Source organism: Neodiprion pinetum, chromosome 7, assembly GCF_021155775.2.
Source record: "Neodiprion pinetum isolate iyNeoPine1 chromosome 7, iyNeoPine1.2, whole genome shotgun sequence".
Lineage (NCBI taxonomy): Eukaryota > Metazoa > Arthropoda > Insecta > Hymenoptera > Diprionidae > Neodiprion > Neodiprion pinetum.
Genome location: NC_060238.1, coordinates 12,501,224 through 12,522,349, shown reverse-complemented (window position 1 = coordinate 12,522,349; position 21,126 = coordinate 12,501,224). Strand labels below are relative to the sequence as shown.

The window sequence follows — 21,126 nt, the reverse complement described above, 5'->3', positions numbered from 1 at the left end:
TGTATGCATACATTTTCGATCGGAGAAGATATTTTTACGGGATATCTTATTTTTAATGCACTTGACGAAAGGTTTTTGCACCAAAGGTGCTTTTTGGAGGGATCACTATTTCTTTGAGTAACTAACCTGTAATTAATGGTCAGTGCATCTATTAGCTTCCCACTTAATTTGCTCTTTCCACGGAGGCCTTTTACTTTTTTTCATATTATGTAAACGGGTTTCTATTCGTTTTTACTCATGATCAATGTATTCTTTCTTAAGAACTGTGGAGTTTTCTTAAGGATTAGCATCTAAAATGCCGTTGAATGTTTTCGAGTTGCTGTCGCCAATGTAATTTGCGTATTTAACGTCAAGTGAGTTTGAGAGCGCTGAAACATCTCAATAACTGCGTCCACCTCCATCTTTTCACCCGATCCTTCGTGATTCACATTGTATTCATTGGCATGATGTTTTACTCACTCAGCATATTCTGCGGTATCTTTTTTTTTAACTCTAATATTCGCATGCTTTACAATACTTAGATTACACGAAATAATTGGAAATTTCACCGGTATTATAGACAATTGGAGCAACTAAACCGTACAATAACGAGAAACCTTTGCTCCTCCACGTGACGTTACCTGATACTGTAATTCCATTTTTATGTCCTTTTTTGGTACAAATTACTTTTTCTCATTTTGCAGCATTTGAAATGCTCTTCTTGCAAATAGTATCAGTTACAATGGAAATGTTTCAAACAACTTTATTATAATAAGAGTGAAAGATGCGTCAGAACAGTTCCATAAAAACACCAAACACGAACTGCCAGCAACCTCATGGTAATTACAATTCTGCATTGAATTTCAACGTAATTACGAATAAGTAGGTAACTTAATAATTTTGTTTGTTTACAACTTTCACAGGATACTACTATTTAAAATCCCAAGTCTCGCTTGCCACTTTCAGAAAATTTCACTACTGATTTACATTTTTTACAATCGACAAAATTTGGAAAAGCAGAAAAAATAGTAATATATTTCATCGTGCAAGACCCAAAAGAATCGTTTACTCCAACATCATATAGATCTTTGAACTGTTTCAGTTTCTTTCAGTGGTACTAACATTCAAATTATCTGAGGCCTCTAATTCATGGCGGTTCGACGATCGTCTTCTTAATATTTTCCATTTCTTTCGGGAAGTACTTTCTTATCCTTTTTTTATTACTATACACTACTTTTTCACTCACGTAGAAAATTAAATTAGACACTGCTACCAAATATTGAAAAATATTATTATAATCAAACTTGTAGAATAACGCAGAGAAAAACACGTCTTGTGCGAATAGCGTCCTTTTTGAATGCCCGAATGTAAATGTAATACTGACGCTACACAGACGCTTTTCGTTATCTGTGTGTTAAAAATAACCTCTATGTGTCATCCAGGTGAATCTCTGACACAAAATCCTCTTAAGATAGCAAATGCCTTCATTATTCCTTGCCGTTTACTTGCTCCAATTCTCCCAAATTAGAGCGTGCTGTAGTTATCATAAAAGGCGCTCGTAGCGGACCGGGAGGGACTGCGTCAAAATTTAAAATTCAAATACTTAGATATATTTCCCGTTATAATTTTATTTTAAGTATATCATTTGTCAATTGTCAAGGCAACCTAATATGATCCACCAGGACAAGTCGTTTTCAACCCCTCATTTATTTTTTTCATGCACATTTCACAATGTAAATATCTGACTCTGCTGATCTTAGAATTAAATTATACTTTTGTTGGGTTATTCGTCCGACCCAAGGCTAGTTGAATTTTACCCGTTTTTCCCTTTTATTTTAATATCCAACTGTTATTCTATTACGAAATTTTCAAACTTTGCAGCATTTCACCAATTCTTTTCGTTCTAGAACACATTTTAAAAACATGTAGGGAATTTGTATTTTACTTGGAAATGAATTTGAAAAATTCACTACCCTTTAAACTTGTGATTATGAATCCTAATTTAATGGCAATAATGAGTAAGAGATACTTTACTTGAAAGGTCAGAAGCAAATCTCCAGACACGGAAACTATCGATGATGACCTTCTACGAACAATTTAAAGTTGAATATCATAGAACAACAAAATATTTTCATCCATGATTTTAAAAAATTCTCCATTTTGATGGCTCAATTTCTTTTGAAATAACGTTGATGTCACGCTCGTTCGGACGTAGAACGTTTTTCACTGAGGTGAAAAATATCAATATAATCGGAAAATTGTTTCTATTTTGGAAATTGTCTTTTAATTATCCTCTCATGAACTTAAATGTCAAGGCTTTACTAAAATGAGAAAAGAAACAAAAAAAAAAACTGACGTTCGAACACAAAAAATTATGAAGAGTCCATTGCTATACGTATAATTTCCCTTTCTCGAGAAATTCTACACTGACACTCCAGGTGATAAATTCTCTCAGCGTGACGGCCTCACTTGTCATACAAAACAGAATTTGCAGTGTCACAAATCATTCCTAAAAGTCCGTACAATAATATTTGCGTATCGGAAAAAGGCTTTAGTGAATTTTTTATTTACATAACGGAAAGGTATAAAACTCTATCTCTTGAAAAGAAATGTAAGTCAAAGTAAGGAAGACGTATGTAAAATGTACATAAAAAAATAAATAAGCCCGCAATTTCCGTTGCTTATACTGAATTCATAATTCGTTTGAATTGGCTTATTCAAGCTACAGTCATGCCAAAATTAGATATAACCGCTTCCGGAATGTACAATTTCTGCCTCTCATTCAAATATTTCAGACAGAACTGACTGCCGAGCGATAAGATTTCGTCGTAAAAGCTGCCTCATCTACACATCCCCCTGCCTTCGTTTCAAGAACAGATCAATATGTGGGTTAAACAGTGGACACAAAAAAAAAATTGAACCGATGTGTAAAAGTACTTTTACAGATTTGTCACTTCTTCGACTAAGAAAGAAAATTTAAAATGTAGCAGTTACTTCTTTCCATCTTTAATTTAAATGTTTAATAGTGGCTTACCTTCTTCATAAACGACATCACGTTTGTAGGCAACATCTCGGATGGGTTGACGTGGAGTCGATGATGGGGGTGTGATAGTAGTACGGAAAGTGGGTCGTTTTCGGCTGTCGTTCTATTAATTCAGGTCACAAAACAGTTCCTTCTTGCTTAAAATTTGATAGGGACACTCTTCACATAAAATCACGTCACCTGCTCGTGCGTGGATACATCTTTTATCAAACGCATGCCGAGTCTGTAAGAAAAATTAATAACATGGCGTTAGTATTGTGTTTTGGTAAATTAAACTTTCAAGTAGAAGCAAATAGAACAGTATTTGACATCACCCGTTTAAATTTAGTTGACATTTTTTTCAGATGACGTCAACACTTTCAATACCCAATGTCTGCATTTCTGACTTTTACAACTATTTCAAAGATATGAATCATGAGTATTCTGAGCGTTTCATAGTACCACGACTTTTGCAATACTCGAAGAATTTTTGAAAATTTCGTTTTTTGTATGGAGCTTTCTAAGATCCGTCGAATCATGAAGTTACGAATCATCTCCATTCGTTCAAAAATATAATCAGAATATAAAATTGTCTGAAATAATTGTTCTTACCTCCCACACGATTTTAACACATTCCTGATCAATTTGAAAAAGATAGATATCGTGAACATTGAGTCTTGTACATTTAAAATTACCGAAGTGCTGAAAACAGGAGAGAAGAAAAAATAAATCCGCCATACAACCGATGTTGAACTGTAACTGAAACAAAAATATAAGTTTTAAAAATGTTTTGAAAATCTAGAACGATATGATGAAGGTATAGAAAGCTTTAAATATCTCTAACTCAGAACTAGCGGAATATAAAAAACGCAGTTTTAGAGGTATTTCAGTATCACCGGGAAACTTTCAATCGTATCAAAAATAGTCAGGTCCTAACTTGGTCGACTTATGGCAAGAAATTTACTAAATAGAATATTACGAATCACAGAATGATTGGGATGATCTAAGCAATTGATTTACGCTCATATAATTTTATACGTATGGATACGTAAATAAACAAGTTGCAAGAAAATAGATACATTCAACAACGAGCTATACTGTAAATTCCCGAATAAGTGAAATGATAACTAGGAAGTTTCTTTGATTCTCAAAATAGTCCGGTTGGCCTTTCAAACCTCACCTACGCTCGGCTTGTAAACGCGTTGATGGGGGAAAGTGGGACAAGTGATGGAGATGAGGATGGAAATACCAGAAGGAGGAACACTCCAAATAATACAGTTCGTCGACGAGACGGTGCTTATGACAATGAAGAGGGAGAGAGAGGTAGAGAGTCAGAACCTGCGATCGATACACGATTATTGTAGATGGTGTGGGGGGAGGGGGGGGGGGGGGGGGGGGGGGGGGGACGCATTGATTGTTCACCCTATATTTCTAACCGGAAAGGAGAGGGGACGGGTCGAAGAGGAGTTAAACTGCTACAAGTGGTGCGAGAGAATCGATCATGATGTCTTGTCTTCCACTCCTGCCGACCTCATAGCCCTCGTAATCCTTTTGAAAGAATTCCGAAGTTATGTACGAATATTTTTGAATATATGGTATTAGAGAACAGAGTAGAGCAGAGGTAGAGAAAAGGTGAAAATTCTTGTAAATATAGATTACTTATAATACTCTATTATGGATATAGAGGTATCCCTGCATTTTGATTATTCTGGTGAAACGCTATTTCTAAGGTCAACGATAGAAGAAGAGAACATAAAAAATCAAGTATCACCGAATATCTTAAACGCATATTTGACTACACATTGACGTCTAATTGATGTTAATAGATGTACTGTCTCCGCGAATCTTTGAAAAAATGTTTATTATTTCGTCGGTGTTAGTTGCGCAGTTCTTTGAACAACACTCCACGGCTTAATTCTTTTTTCTACTGACAATTGGACCTATACTTCGTGACGCCGGATTTTTAATGTCCCTGACTAGCCCAACGAAGTTCACCAAACGCTTACCATGTTCACAATAATTTGACGACCAGCGATAAAAGTTTTAAAACTTATTTCTAGAAAAGATATCGCGAAATTTTGTTGGTGGCTTGGCGTAGTCAACAGACCTCTCGATCGTCAGCTTCGTCAAATCTCGGCCGTACCCATTTGCACTAGATAGCTTGGTAGTGTGGACAGGGAAGGGTTCAGGTTGGGAGAGAAATAACCGGCACTCACAACGCTACGCAAACTATTTATTAATTTATCAAAACCATCAAAAAAATTACAAACACAATCCACTTAAATGTTCTTTAATATAGTGCATATAGAAATCCTGCAGAGGTAAAAATTATTACGTGTGCGCAAGGATGGACAATATATATATGATATACAGCTAGAAATTTTTTGAAATCTATCAAATTTGACGACTTTGTATGTAGTTATGAATATGAAATATGAACATGAAATATGAAAACATAAAAAGCATAAAGTAAAGAACACAACGCTAAAGTAGAAAATAGCAAAAAAGTCATGCTACATTTTGCATTTTGCAGCTTGCACTAGAATACTTCCTTTCTTGGTAATTAACTAAAATTTAAATAAAACTGAAAATCAAGCTGACAGAAAGGAATAAATTTATACATTGGTTGAAATCAATTGTTCGATTTGATATTTTTAAGATCCCTCTCCTAATGCTTTTAACTCTTTTGGAAGTTCATAAAATAATCTAATTACCATACAAATATACATATATTGTAAAGGGGCGTTTTAGAGCCCCTCCCCCCCCCCCCCCCCCCCCCCTCCTATCACAAGGACACTAAACTAAAGGAAACCTCCGAAAACGCATCCCTGGTGGGGCACTCCAACGGAATTTGATACAAAATAGGAAATAACTAGTAGTAATTAATTCTTTCTTTGTAAATACTATAATTTCACGCTCCGGCGCAAGCGAACAAGGTACTAGGACGACGATCCCGACCACCGAAGAATCAACAACTACCGATGACTACCGTTTTCGGCTCCAAAAGACCTTCGTTACCGACGATCCGATGTAACACTGTTTGCCAGAAACTCTCGTATCACTTCGACTGCCGGCGTACAAGGATATGAAATCCTCCCGACAGCCGAGTGACCATTCCTCCTGAAGACACCAGCCGCCCACTTTCCCGGATGCCGTAAGGACGGCGTAAAGGGCAGACCGCAGCCTCCCGTTCCTTGACTTCCCGGCCAGGCGCCTAACCGACCTATAAGATCTATATTTAAGAGAACGCTCTAGCGTTGAGCCATCGCTCCGAGGACCGATTCTACGTACCGGTCGGTAAGGACCATAATCAACGGAGCCATAATCAACGACTTTAAGTTGCATTAAAACATCGTGTGACTGCATGGTCTCCCTGATAGATCGTGGGCAGCTGGCCACTGCCCATACGACGAAATCGGTGGAAGCGAACATGTAGTTACTGTAAGTCGGCGCCTTCCATTCGGTAACTTTGACCGGGAGGCATCCTACGTACCTACATGCCTTTGTCAGAGGGTCCACAAAGATAGGTATCCTGGACAGTAGGATGCAGCTATCGTAAATTTGTATGAGTTGGTGTCAACAGCGAAATCACGGGCAGGACACTACCTGTCATCTATCGGTAAATGTCGAAGACGTGTAACGCACCTAGCACCGATATTCGCCACGAAAGGGATGACCCAATTATTGTGGGGAATAAACAACCAATCAAAGGAAGAAGGATCACCCGATCACAGTGGCGGGATCGGTGAGCCGAACTGTGACCGCCGCGTGCCGTCTATTCTACGTTCGACCCACCAGGAAATAGCTTTAATATTACTTCGCTATCGTTAATTTCCTTCGGTGTCACATTTTTTTTTTCTTCTCCGCTATCTTTGTCATCCGTTTATCGCTACCGTTGTCTAATATCTTCACCATCGTTTATACTACCGTTAGCTTCGTTCCTTCATTTTTATCTTTCATTTGTTGTTAGCCGTTGAGTTACTTTTAAACTAAATTCATTGCTTGCATGCCGGAGTCACCGCTGAAGGTAAGGCTTCTACCTTTTTGTTATATCGTTATGAAGTTGCTCATAAGATCTATTTTCTTTCTTATCGTATTTATTTTTTCTTGGTTGCATCGTGTGATGCCTGTTTCTATATGAATCGTGGTCCACGGCTCTGAGTTGCGTTAAGCCGTCATGTTAGTGCGTGGTTTCGGTAATTAGTCAACCCCTTCTTCTTATCAACCACTTCTTATCGACGGTGGCAATGTTTAAAAATAAATGAAAAAGATTCAGAGTGAAGTCTTTGTATTATCTGTTTGTAAATTTCTACCTGGCCAGGATTTACGCTTCCTCTCACTGTTATGACACGTCTTATATTATCAAACTACGTAGATCTACTAAACCTTCTTGACACAAACTCGTCTCTCTCTCTCTCTCTCTTCGTATCTTCTCCAATTTTTAATATGAATCGTCACAATGTGTGCTCTGCATGTTCAAATGGTAATAAGTGTGGGTTTCTTCGGATTGACAAAGTCAGCGAGCCTGACCTAGGATGTTACAGGAAGGGATTCAATTTTTTCGTTAGCCTGGAAAAGTAATGAAATCTGGCGTTTCCAAGGGAGTAATGCAAAAGCGTTACAGACTCAGTTATGTTAACATGCAGAACTCCAAAATTCCTGAGCAAAATAGGTCCTATATCAGATTGCTCAAGTAAGTGCCGCAATTCGTCGAAAACATAGATTGCTTAAGTCAGGCACGGAATCTAGTTCAGAAATAAAGCGACATTTTCAAATCAGTATTGAGTCCGTTGCAAGAACTGGTAAATATCACAAAAGACACAAAACCTGTGAATCAAAAACTGGAAGAAATTGAAGAAGAAATAAAGCAGATGAAAAATGAATTGAAAAATCATGGAGTGTCGGGGATGGATGATTCATTTTCTTCGACAGGAGATAAAACAATTACAGAACTAACCTGTTGACAAAACAGAGAATAAGCATTTTTAAATCATGAGAAGTGATATAAGAAAAAGTCAAAGGGACAACGTGTACAGGGTACGCAATCTTTCAAACGACAGACTTATGATTATTGACTCGTTAATAAGTTTTGAGAGTTGAGAAATTTTTGTTTAAATAGAAGCCAGACAGGTTTTATATGAGCAATGAAGATCAGGAAAATTATAGAAACCTAATATCCACCATGCACGCACTTAGAAAGTATTACAAATCTGATGAACTGTTCAGAGGAATAACAGTTAAAAATAGAAAAATGTCATTGCCGAATTGTTAGATGATTTCTTATCACCTCGGTGGAAGAGTAAAGTTTCACTTCCGCAAACTATGATTACTCGACAAAGTGTTGAAGCGGAATACGTTTTCTGGAATGATCCTAACAAGCAAGTGAAATGTTTTCGTCTACTTCCAGTATTTAAGGCGGCGGGAAATCCAAATCACAACAATGAAACAATGTCCATTGTCGAAGAACTATGCAAAGCAGGAATCATTTATTAAGCAGCTTCCATCGCCTTCGAATTCATTTCCGAGAGTTTCGAAAAAATATGAAATGTTTTCATGACTTTTGACTGTTTCTGAAAGGTTGTAAAGAAGGAAAAAATTCACAAAAGGTTAACGAAAGATATGAAATGTTTTCAGAAGTTTGCAAAAGTTTCCAAAAGGTTTCAAACAGTTTTGAAAAGGCTGACAAGATTTCCAAAGGATTCAAAAAAATTCAAAATGGTTTATGAAAGTTTAAGTTCCAAAAAGATTAGCAAGAGGTTGACAAAAGTCTATAAAACCTGACACATTCCTACAAGCTCGTACAGTTCAAAGACGGAGCTTATCGTTGATGTACAAGCCTTCTGTAGACTTAGACAATACCTTTACGTTATAATTTGAGCCATAATCAAAAACGTTTTTTTCTTCCAATGAAGTTTTTTTTTTTTGAAAATGGTCATGATTTAATTTTACACCCTTACCTTAGTTGTTAAAAGAGGAATTTTTATAGTACCAAGTTCACGTACGATTCAACCTTGCTCTCTATCGTTGACGAAGCTGTACTCGAACCGAGTTATGTTTTGCATTTTAAGAGCAACAGTTATCCAATACCGCGTATCCGAGGCTCGGGTTGTAAATTACCTCAGCTGCTGGTCAACCTTGTACTCTATCGTTGACTGAATTCGCTCAAAACCTAAGCGTAGAGTTCACACTATAGTTGTGAGATTCAAACGTAGCTCGACAATCTTCATCTTTGGTGTTTAGAACAGCACTTTTATCAATACTCTTATAGATTTAAAACTCAATTCGGAGTTTAATTTATTTCACCGAAGTAGAACCTGCATAGATTGCACTGTTCACCGGTTAGATTGTGAATTTACTGAAACATATGGTCAGATGAGGGTGAACAGGATGGCTTACTGCTAAGTGACAAGTACATATAATTTTAAACTGTTTTATTTGATAATCAAAGTATCAAGTGCAAAATTTGTTGCGCCAGGTGTTTTGAAATTTTTTCACATGTAAAAGAATTCCAATTTATTGTACGGTCCTCACAGATAGCGCAGATGCAACCAACTGTCGTTGTTAGTCGTCAACATTCTCTTGAACAACTCTTCGTTCTCTTTTAAAGCTTTTACTAATCGATTCGTGATGAATACCATGAACGCGTCCTTCAGATCCGTCATTATTTTGTTCCCAAATTTCTTCTTGACTCGACAAATTCCGCTGATTCGATGATCAAAGTAGGCTTCAAGATCTGCAAGCGTCTTCGACGAAAGAAACGTCTCCAGCCGTGCCACTTTGTTCAGTTTCGAGGAATGAATGATTCTAATGGTTGATACGTATCGGACAAAATGCTTTTGTGAAATGATTCAGTTTAGATTTGATTTATAGCAGATGTTTTTTTCTTGAATATTCTTCATCAACTTTATTCGTCATCAATTCTAGTCGCGTTTTTAATTCACGTTGTTTTAAAGTACTTGTCATTTACAGGAAGAAGGGCTTTAGGCTAACGCTGTGGTTTCCAGTGCTGAATTTATTGAGATCCTCATCACGTGCATTTGAAACGTAGTGTGTGTGAGGGGGGGGGGGGGGGGGGGGGAGAATATCACGTGTTTGATATTGTATCGGACTTTGGACTCACAAACAGTTCTTGTAATTGTGAGTCATGGGGAAAGAATACCACGTGATTGATATCACACAGCCGTCCGGATTTACAAACAAAATTCTTGGAACTGTTAGTTGCAAAATGTCACATGACTGATACCACATCAGAATTTAGACTCACCAACAGCTCTTGGAATTAGTAGTCATGGGAAAATAATGTCACGTGGTTGATATTACACCAGCATCCAGTTTGGCGAAAAACAATTTTCGAAACCGTTAATCGTGAAATGTAGAATTGTTGACATCGCACCGAAAGCCGCTGGAGGTTGACCAGAACATTCTTAAGATTAGCAGGATGATGGCACGGGAAACAGAAGGGTTGGCGTCTCCGCTATATCATGACCATTGGCAGGGGGGAGGACAGCGAGATTGTTGGTGAAGCAACGTGATATTGACGTTTGATCAGTACAAATGGTTGGTAAGGCAATGTGATTAGACCTCTGGTAGTTAAAATTGTTGATAAGGCAGCGTGATTCTGACCTTCAGGTCAGAACCGCAGGTGTCTATCGCTGTGACGTCATCACGGAAAAGGGTTTGAGTCGGGGAAGATGTCGTTTGGTGTAGCTAATAGGAATCTTCATCCAGAACCAGCATTGTATTTCTACTCTGATCTGGTTTTCGATTACGAGGAATACCATCATCAGATTTTGGCGACATTCTATATACATATACCGACATTATCCGCATGTGTCATGTTTCTTACTTCGTGCATCAAAGATATATAGCGTCGCGCGGCTGATGATATCTTCTGGTAATCTGGTAATAATATCACCTGGTATCCTTTTTGCTGCAACGGACAAATCACGTGCAAACTATGCGAATTGAATCCGCGATTTCGAAAATTTGCTGACGATAATTGTTCCTGCATTGCTTTCTATAGTTCATATACATTGCCTGTATTTTTCTCGGAGCTTGGTGAATATCCAAACCAAATCAGAATCGTGATTGACATGACAAGAAATTATTTGCGTCGCATTATTCTTATTTACTTTATAAGAACAAAACAAAAAATAATACGAATAATGACTCCCACAACGCAGACGGCATAATCTAACTGAATCGATACACAACCGAATATTTGAATATACGCAGGATTGACGATATCGTCATTAGAATCGAAATTGTGGCATGCTTATTATTACTACTCATTTCGTTTATCACTTTCAACTTTTCAAAAAGCGAAACTCAATTCGAATAATCGATGGTCAATCGTAGACTATATGTATAGACCTCTCTCATCTGACAATAGACAAATATCAACATCAGATCGCAGTCGGCCTAACCTGACGCCGTCGACACAGAACCTGAAATACAAATATATGTAGGATGGACGATATCCTCATCCGGATATAATTTATGGGAAGCTTATTATTTCTACTCGACTTATTCATTGCTTTGCATTTTTCAAAAAGCGAAAATTAATCAGAATAATCGTCGGCAAATCACGGGCAACATAAACTTTTTTGACTAACAGTCGAAAATCAATAACAGATCGGCATAACCTACCTCTGCCGACACAACCACAGATTTGAGTATGAGTAGGATAAATAAAATCATCTTTGAAAACGAAATAACGCCGAGCTTATTATTCAAACTCGTTTCATTATTCGCTTTCGACTTTTCAAAAATCAAAAATTAATTCTGGTAATTGATGGCAAATCGTAATCCACATATCCTCCTTCGACTGACAGCTAGTAGGAAATAAATATTGGATCGCCGACGACATAACCTGCAAAGCGTTAGGGAGAACTTCCGATAAACCGACTATTTGACTTTTTTGCTGTCAAATCCACAGTGATCGCATTTTGTTACACGTGGTTTTATGTCAAATTGTCTCAGCAACACTATTCATTTCATAAACTGATACTTCATATTGAAAATTCTTATAAAAAATGTTGAAAATATTTTTTTGAAAAATTCAAACGATTTCAGAGGAAAAATAGCGTTATCGATATATTCATTTTTTTATTCAGTCAGATGAGGACTTTGAAAACGTTAAAAAAGCAAAAAATGCAAAAATGCTTGATTCTCTGTCACTTACGTAGCAAAAGATCTGAAATTGTCATAGTTCATTTAATGTGTGTAACAAATTATAAACAAAAATTTCAAATCGAAATTCTGAGGCCCAAAACCTATGCCACTATTTGTGGATGGTCTCAGGTATGGGCGGAAGCTTCTGTTGGTTCAATACGTCTTGAATCAATGAAACTATTACTGCTTAGTCACAAGAAATGCTGATGCACCACGCGGTACAATATTATCAGTGCTTTTGACAAGGGCCTCGAGATTCGTCGTCGTAAGAGACGACGCCAGGCATATGGAAACACGTGCCGCGTTGTACGATCAGCTCTTTACGTTTGTTATTAGTGCAAGCCGGGTAATATGATTAGTGAAAACTTATGGAATAATAAGTTTTTGCGAAGTACGGAAGTATTAGTTGACCTCGCTACTAATTCTATTCGGTTCGTTAGGATTATTTGGGCGGTGTTTGTAGCTCACTACAACCTAACTTCAAACAGTAGGTAATAGTAAAATGTGCCTGTACATCCAACGAAATAGAGGGTGAAATGAACGCTTTGGATGAGTGGCGGAGTTTGATTTCACATGGGCAGAATTTTGTGTATTTCGTGACCGTTTTTTTTTTTTCTTGTAATCGTTTTCATGATTAATTCTTGTTATTTCTATTTAAACAATAATTACTTAACTTTGGGCGAAGCTGTGATTGCTTGACAAATCAACCACTTGCGAAGAGGGTGGTTTGTACGATGAATTAGTATTATTAATTTATATATGTTGATAATTTTGTGAATGCGTAACTAGAATAAGTTGTCAAAAACGCGAACTTACGGCCTGCTTGAGTGCGAAGACATGCAGCTTTGCTTATTTGGCACACGGCTCTTTGTCGACAAAGATCTGTAATCTGTACATTTTATTCAATTTCGGAACGATTGCGATGAAATAATTCCTCAAAATTTTGAATCATTTTGCTTCAGAGTGAGGACTTGAAGCATTGCTACTTGTCGCGTTGAATAATATTTGGCAGGAATTCCTATAGTGGAAGTAGTTATGTAGGGGGGGGTTCTGGCTCAAACTGACTTACCGACCTCAGCGGCAGCTGCAGGAAGCGCCTCGCCTGTAGTCGTTTTGTTACCGACTGAGCGTCGGTGTGTTACCAACTGAAGCTAACCTAATCTAACCAATGTGAACAACAAGATGGTTGACTAGCCTGCAAGATGGCGAACTGACCCGCAAGATGGCTGACTGACTTGCAAGATGGCTGACTGACCTGAAAGATGGCTGACTAGCCTGCAAGATGACGGACAAGATGACGGAGCATGTAGTCGGTGTGTTACCGACCTAAGTTATCCTGACAACCCAACCTAACCTAACCCAACCAATGTAAACAACAAAATGGCGGGAGCAAAATGGCTGACATGATATCGGAACAGTTTGCTAACCTAACCTAACCCAGCCCAGCCTAATGCACATGGAGCCTAGAGTTAAGGAGCCCGAACGCTGTACTATGGATGTGGACCCTGAAAGCGACGAAAAAGATATATAGGCTGTGGTGGCGCAGCTGTCGTTAGTATAGGATATAAGTATTATTATTTCAGCAATGACCGGGCGTCGATAACGAATACTCCTCACTTCATGGCATCACCAATGCCACACTTCATATCCTATACTGACAACACAAGCGCGCTCGTGGCTGAATTTCGAACTACAACCAACATATATCTTTTTCGTCGATTTAATGGTCCGAATTTATCATGATTCTCTTATGCCGTTCAGCAAGAACATACAGTAGGCTGAAGTTTTTGGTGATAATTCAATGCTAGAGTCGAATTCTAATGAATGTCCACAGGTCCAGTTTCCAATGTTTCGTTCTGCTTGGAGCAATCGATGACGATAAGGGGAGCATGGTTTATAAATTCACGCTTCGATAGCAAAAGCTCAGCTTCTTTGTTGTAGTAGGTCGTTTGAAACCGAACATACATATCACAAAGAATTGATTATTAAATATCTCAAGATTTGAATTTCCGTAGGGATAACATTGAGAGTTGAGAAAGAGTTTTACGTCTCTAATCCGAAAATGATCTGATTCGCCGGCATTTTTGCGCGGTTCGTTTTTCCTTGCAGTTTAAAATCCTAAAACGATATATCTCGGCTTCTCGAGCTGTGTCGATGTCTTGACTGCCCATACATGCCGCGTTGTTGACGGGAGCATCAGATACACGTACGTTTCCCAAGAACGAAAACTCATGGATATGGCTGGATCCTTGGCGATGTGGTTGAATAACTGCATTTTCGGTTTATCGGCCAGTTTGATGTAAGGCAAGAACCACTCGATTTTATCTAGGGTAATTTCAAAATTTTCCATGGGTGGAGTCTCAATCACAGCATTCAAATCGTTGTTGGATCGTGTGAGAATTAACTCATGTTCAGCATTGACAACAACTCGACAATAATCCTCGGCGAAGCCCAGCACATAATTGAACGGTAAAACAACGTCGAAATTTCTAGCAGCATCGGTTAGTTCGTTATCAACACTCAACCAACCGGTATTCTCCACACTATATTGCTGGCCAGGACTCAAGGATACGTATACCCTTCATAGAGCTGGTGATACCAACATTTTTATTCCGATCAATCTCCACACCGTTTAACTCATAGCGAACTTCCTCAAACAAATAGCAAGCGGCCATATTGATCAATTTCATAACCGTCACCGCAACCACGCCATCATCTTTTGTAATTTTTCCATGAATGTGTGTGAGCTTTTACTGAGCAGTAGACACAAATCTTGATTGTAAACAACAATATGGATCTTATCGTTGTTCTGAAAGGTAGATGATGCAAACGGCTGATGTGCATGAATCTCAGAGTGCGCGATCGAATCGTCGAATGGTATAGGTTTCTGTTTTGTTATCGTTACCTTGATGGTAATATACACAGAATGCAGCGAAAGTGAATTCTTATTTTTCTAAATTTTCACGTAATCGAAGTCCTAGATATCGAAGAAACCGCATGCTTAGAGGTGTCAGCTTCGTCAGAGATCTCGGCCCCGTTGGAGGCAGTTGGCAACTGATGACGCTTGGACATAATGTCTTGCTTTTATAGCTGCCACCAGTATTTTTTGTCTCAAACACAATTCCCATTATTTCAGAGATATCACATGTAATCGCACGCTTATGGTTTCGCCGCGAAAATGAATTAATTCCCCGTCTTGATCAACTGTTCTCAGCTGCAAGTGATGTATCGACTGTACAGCTATTGGGAGGTAAATGACATAAGCGGGCAGTTCGATGATCTTATATTGTTCACAACAACATTGTGAACGCAACTCGTTGGTCGCGCGCCTTCCAACCCACGCGAGGCAACCAGCCTTTCACACTTTCCAATCACGCGACCCAGAAGAAAGTGTGACGTCACGCGTGCCGCTCACGCCACCCACGCAGCCGAGCGCGTTGCGTAATCAACCAACGTGGTCTCCCGCTGCCAAAGTCCAATCGAAGCTGCAATAAGAGACGACCGATCAGACCGATCGGCAGGACACTTCGGGTTCACCTTGTCCTGACAAACCCTACCGACGCTGACGCTTCAACGCCACGCCGTACCTGCTCTTCAACGCTACCCCGACGTTTGACTGACGCTACGACGTTTGACTGACGCTACGACGACACTTTATAAGACAGACCGGACAGCAGACCAATTGCATCACGGATCCTGTTTATCTGGCTGCGGCCAGCCCACTGACAAACACATCAGCTTCAAACCCACCAGTTCCTTGGATACTGCATTCTATCGAGATCCCGTCACGGCCTCTCACCAGACCTCGAGCCGTGTTACTTTCCTTGTGGGATGTCCGGAGAGCTCGACTGACTTCACCAAGCTACCACAGACGCATCCCAGCTCCAGTCTCCCCATTTCCCGAGCCGCAGCGCTCGTTTGTGTCGACTGCCACCCAGACGACCGACAGTGAGTGGGAGTCTCCTGTGAAGACGGCTGAGAACCGCCGTCCCCCGACACCACCAAGCTCTCCAGAGAGCCGGTACACGCCGCCACCTAGGACTGAGACTGACCCCCCTCGACGGCCGATATCCTCGCTGCAGCCTCCACCGCAATTTAAAAGGACAAAAACCATTCCTATTATCACTTGGCAACCTTCACTTTAACTGTACATATGTAATGTAACGTGGCGTTTCAGAGTCGCCCGTCACAAGGGCACACAACCGCTATTATTTTTAGTTTACGCGTCCTCAGCAGGGTACTTCAACCGAACTCGATACAAAACAGGCAATAACTACTTTCAACTACTTCTTTTTTGTAAATTCTTTATTTCGCGCTTCGGCGCAAGCTAATAAGGTACTTGGACGACAACGATCCCGACCAACAAGGGACCATTAGCTACCGCTTGCAGCTCTCGACGACTTCGCCTACCGACGGTCTCATCAGACTACACTGGCTACCTTGATACACCTTTATATACACCTGGGGTAGCATCCACCCGAACCTTCCGTATCGCCTCGACTGCCGGTGAACAGGGAGAAAAAAATCCTCCTGGCGGCTGAGGGCACCGTTTCTCGAAGAGGAACCAGCCGCCAGCTCTATCGGATGCCGTAAGGATGGCATGAAGGGCAGACCGTAGCCTGCCATCCTCCGACTTACCGGCCTGGTGCCGGACCGACCCCAAGCCACTACGTCCAGGTTGATAAAGCCATCACTCTGAAGATCGACGCTGCCTTCCTATCGGCAGGGACTAAGTGTGTGGGTCGTGGTCCACGGTTCGGCCAACCGTCTGACTGCACGACCTCAGGTACAGGCAGCCAGCTACTGGCTGTACAGAAGCCGGTGAAGGTGAACAATGAGGCGTCACTTTCCACCCGGTAACTTTGGCCGAGAGGTACCCTGTGTATGCCTCTGTCAAAGAAGTCCCCGATGATAGGCAGCCTGGACCGTAAACCGAAGCAGCTACAAAATCGTACGAGTTGGTGTCAACGACGACATCGCGAGCAGCACATTACACCACATCTAGCGGTAATTTTTGAAAACGTATGACCACGCAGTAACCAATATTCGCCACAGGGGGATGGCCTATTAGCGGTGGGGGTCAACCCACCAATCAAAGAAGAAGAATCACCTCACGACAACCGCGAGATCGGCGAGACGAACTACGACCTCCTATTCTACGCTTAACCTGCTGAGAGACAGCTTTGCTTTCCGCATTATTCTCCCGATTTAAGCTACCGATACCTTTTCTTCTACCGCTATCGTTCTATCGTTTATTCTACCGAAAACCTTCATCCCATAAACTCTTTTCACTCTTTTTCCCTTCCTTCTCAGTTTTGCTGATATAACGTATAATTTAAATTAGAGTCAGTTTGTGTGCCTGAAGTCAACCGCCAAGGTAAGGCTTCTGCCTTTGAATAGTATCGTTACGAAGTTGCTCATAAATTCTATTCTTTCTTATGGTATTTATCGACTTTGTGTGAATCATGGTCCACGGCTTAAAGTTGCAGTAAGCCGCCGTGTGGCTGCATGATTTCGGTCTTTAATATTATATTTACTGTTTCTTGGTTGCATCGCGTGATGCCAGTTTTGTGTGAATCATGGCCCACGGCGTGAAGTTGCAGTAAGCCGCCGTGTGACTGCATGATTTCAGTAATTTATTATTTTCGTATCCGAGCGACCTCGTAACTGCCAAATAATTATCTCTCTCATATTCATGATTTTTCTAATTATTTGTAAATTACTATTAGCCTGCTTCTGTACCTTCTATCGTATTTTGAGCCCTATTGGCTTTATATTTCATTCCATACTTTTTTTGTAATAGTAGTGTGCTTTATATTTTATTTCTGTTATCGCTTATTATATTTTCATTTATTTTTGTGCCTATTGTATCATATGTCGAGTTCCTTGGAGTACAAGCGAGCGTAGAATCAGCCCTAGATTTTACCGCACTTTTTCTTCATTGCTATTGGCAATTTCATATTATTTTTGCCTGTTATTTATTTCTCTGTATTTTGTTAAATTAAGTTCTGTGAATTATTCTTTTGTATTGCGGTGTATTTTAGTGTATTTTTTTATTTTGTAAACTCTCCGAAATTCTCACTCTCATAATTTTGTATTTTGTATTCTCTCAAAAGTTATGTTTAGGAATTCATTATTTAATTCCTCAAGTACGTAATAATTATAAATTATTGAATCTACCGTTTATGAATACTTCTACCGAAGGCTATCTAGTCGATCGTTTGCCGACTTGGTAAATTGTTACTGAATGTCAACCTCTCATACTGGTTGTAATTTACGGTAAATTTGTCGTATCATCTACCGAACTATCGTTTCGTTGTTTTCTACCGATCGCAGTAAAGTTCTCTCGTTCTAATTGACAGAATAATAATTTTCGTAGCGTCATTTGCAACTTGGGTAAGATCACGTCGCCCAGTGACGTGTAGTTTTAAGTCAATTCTTGCATTATATCGCATCTCCCGACCTACGTTCATTTTACTCTGTTAACTACCGTCTCTCGTTTCAAGGCTACCGTTTACTGCTATTCTAGCGAAATTTTTGTGAACAACGATTATTTATTTTATTAACTACCGCTGTCGATACCATCTTATTTGCCTGTCTTAATCATGTCACCTCCTCGACAATATATGATCGACTGACCTGTTCATTTTCCTTTTGCCTGGAGTTTATTCTTTATTTTGTTATTTTCTTTAATTCTGGAATTACTGTTAGCTGCCTTGAATTCCGCCACTCTACCGGGATGTACGCGATCGTACCTGTGCCTGGCCAGCCATACAACGGGTTCTCTATTTATCTCTTTTGTACGGTTTTGTGTTAATTTTATTGATTTGCATTATTGTTTGAAAATCGACGCTAACGCGTCTGGCGCCCAACGTAATTATTTTGTTATAGTTTGATATTGCGGATAAGTAGAGAATCGCGCCAAAGTGTCAACGGTAAGTTCTCATCCGAGGGTAACAGAATTTAGCGTTACAGTAAATAAAATGAATAAGATGTAAAAAATAAACTCAAAACCACAAAACTCATCTTTGACTTCAGCGACCCACACCTTCCACGCGGTTCGGTCGAACTACGAGCTATCAATTAGTGAACATATATCCTGATGGAACGGTTAAAAAAAATTCATGTATCGTGTGAACTAGACGATCGTTTATATGTGCCTCTGTGGTTATATCACACTCGACGCGCAGAGAGTTGACTTTCAGTATAGCCACCGGTAATTGAGATTTATGAGTGATGTTGCTTGGTAGCTGCGTTGCTTTAAATCCCAATAACTGTCTAATGCAAACCCGCGGTCTCAAGTCCATCGTTTGATTACACGGAATTTCAGCGCTCAACTCATTGTTGTTGGCTCACAGACTGAGGGTGATGTCTTGGGGCAGCGCTTATAGTAGAGGAGCCCAAGAGGGGATTTTGGGTGTTATTCAAGCGCGACAGAACAATATAAGGGAGGAAACCTTGCACCCTGTTATGAACGACCACCATATATGAACCCTTAATATACAAGGGTGCGTCTAGGGTAGCCAATCAGATTAGTAAAAAAAAATCGATCTTTAAATTAATTCGAGCTCGTCAGATTAATAGAAGGTAAGTTAATTACATGGAAAAAAGCGTCAATTTCAATATTCTGACGATTTGATCATGGAGAATAAGCGAGTAATTAGTTTGCAAAAAAAAAACGTCACCTGGAAGTATTCGAGCGCGGTTATTTTTTTTTTTAATTTGAAGGAAATCATGTAAAAATTACGGATATAATATAATCTGACGGTTTCTACAACGTAAAAAAGCTAAAATTATTGATAAAGTGAGGTACGTGCAAGTGCTGAGAACTATGTATTTCCCACTCCGCGCCTCTCTCCCCTTCTCACTCTTTCTCGATTTCTCACTCTCTCGCACCGTCCCCCCACTACTTTCTGCGGCTGATCACAATACTACGCGGTCGAGTTCGTAGATTTGTGAGGCTTTGGTTTGTTTATTGTGTTTTAAAAAAGTTAAAAGTTATTTTATTCAATAACAGCCATATTTTTCCTAGGATTGTTTTCAAAAACTGAGAATTATCAATTGAGGATATAAATAGTAATTTTTATCAAAAAAAACACAAACAAGCAGTATTTGTTTTTTTGTAAATAATTTTTAAAGTTGGTGACTTGCGATGATTCACGTGAGTGGAAGTAAGTGAGCGATAGTCGGTAAAGAAAGACAGCACTAGTGAGTGAGAAAGAAAACAATAGCCATTGACTATTGATGTCCTTTACATGTCACGGTACTACCTTAAGCTGTCAGAACAATGAAATTCCTCCACATAATTATCAGATTATAGGTTAGCACAACAAGGACATCGAGCTGAACTGTCTGCATATAAATCTGATGAGCTCGAGTATTTCAAGGTCACTATTTTTTTTTACATTTTCAAAAATCGGCTGTGAGTTCTGACTGCATCCAAATCGTCAGTCTTTTGAATAGGATACCTTTTAGAGGTCACTTAACATTCCCCCTGAATATCTGATGAGCGTGAATAACTTTTTTTTTTTTTCATTTTCTACCCCTTCGTGCTGCCACCCCCGACTTGTAAGCCGTCAGATTAATACTTCTCTGTTACCGGAAGCACATAGGGCGTATACGATATTAATGTCTGACGCGCTCGAGTATTTCTTTATAATAAATTTTTTTTACATTTTTGAAAATCAGTACCTACTTCCCCCGGCAGTAAAAGAGCATATATCATATGAACTTTTTTTCTTTTTAGTATCTAATCTTTATGATCCAATAGGTTCTCGCAGCGCTCGAGTGACTTACCATTTAGCCTCTTTTCCTCCCCTACTATTAGGATGGTAAAGTTACAATGTCTTCAATTTCATAGCTTTCTGTTGGTATTGTGACGACTTTCCGATCAGCATTTGATCGTATTGTGTGAAATTTATTGCAGCCCTCTTCAATATTTGGCATCGAAT

The 21,126-nt window shown here is 39.4% G+C and overlaps 1 protein-coding gene across 1 annotated transcript in view; it reads right to left on the bottom strand.

Moving 5' to 3' along the window:
• Positions 1 to 21,126, bottom strand: part of Fife (regulating synaptic membrane exocytosis protein fife) — a 2,091,151-nt gene that overhangs the window by 1,791,642 nt on the left and 278,383 nt on the right. Inside the window, exon 2 of the mRNA XM_069137999.1 lies at positions 3,014 to 3,245. Within this exon, the coding sequence (XP_068994100.1) occupies positions 3,014 to 3,049 (36 nt within the window). The 5' untranslated portion in view covers positions 3,050 to 3,245. The remainder of the gene's footprint in view (positions 1 to 3,013; positions 3,246 to 21,126) is intronic.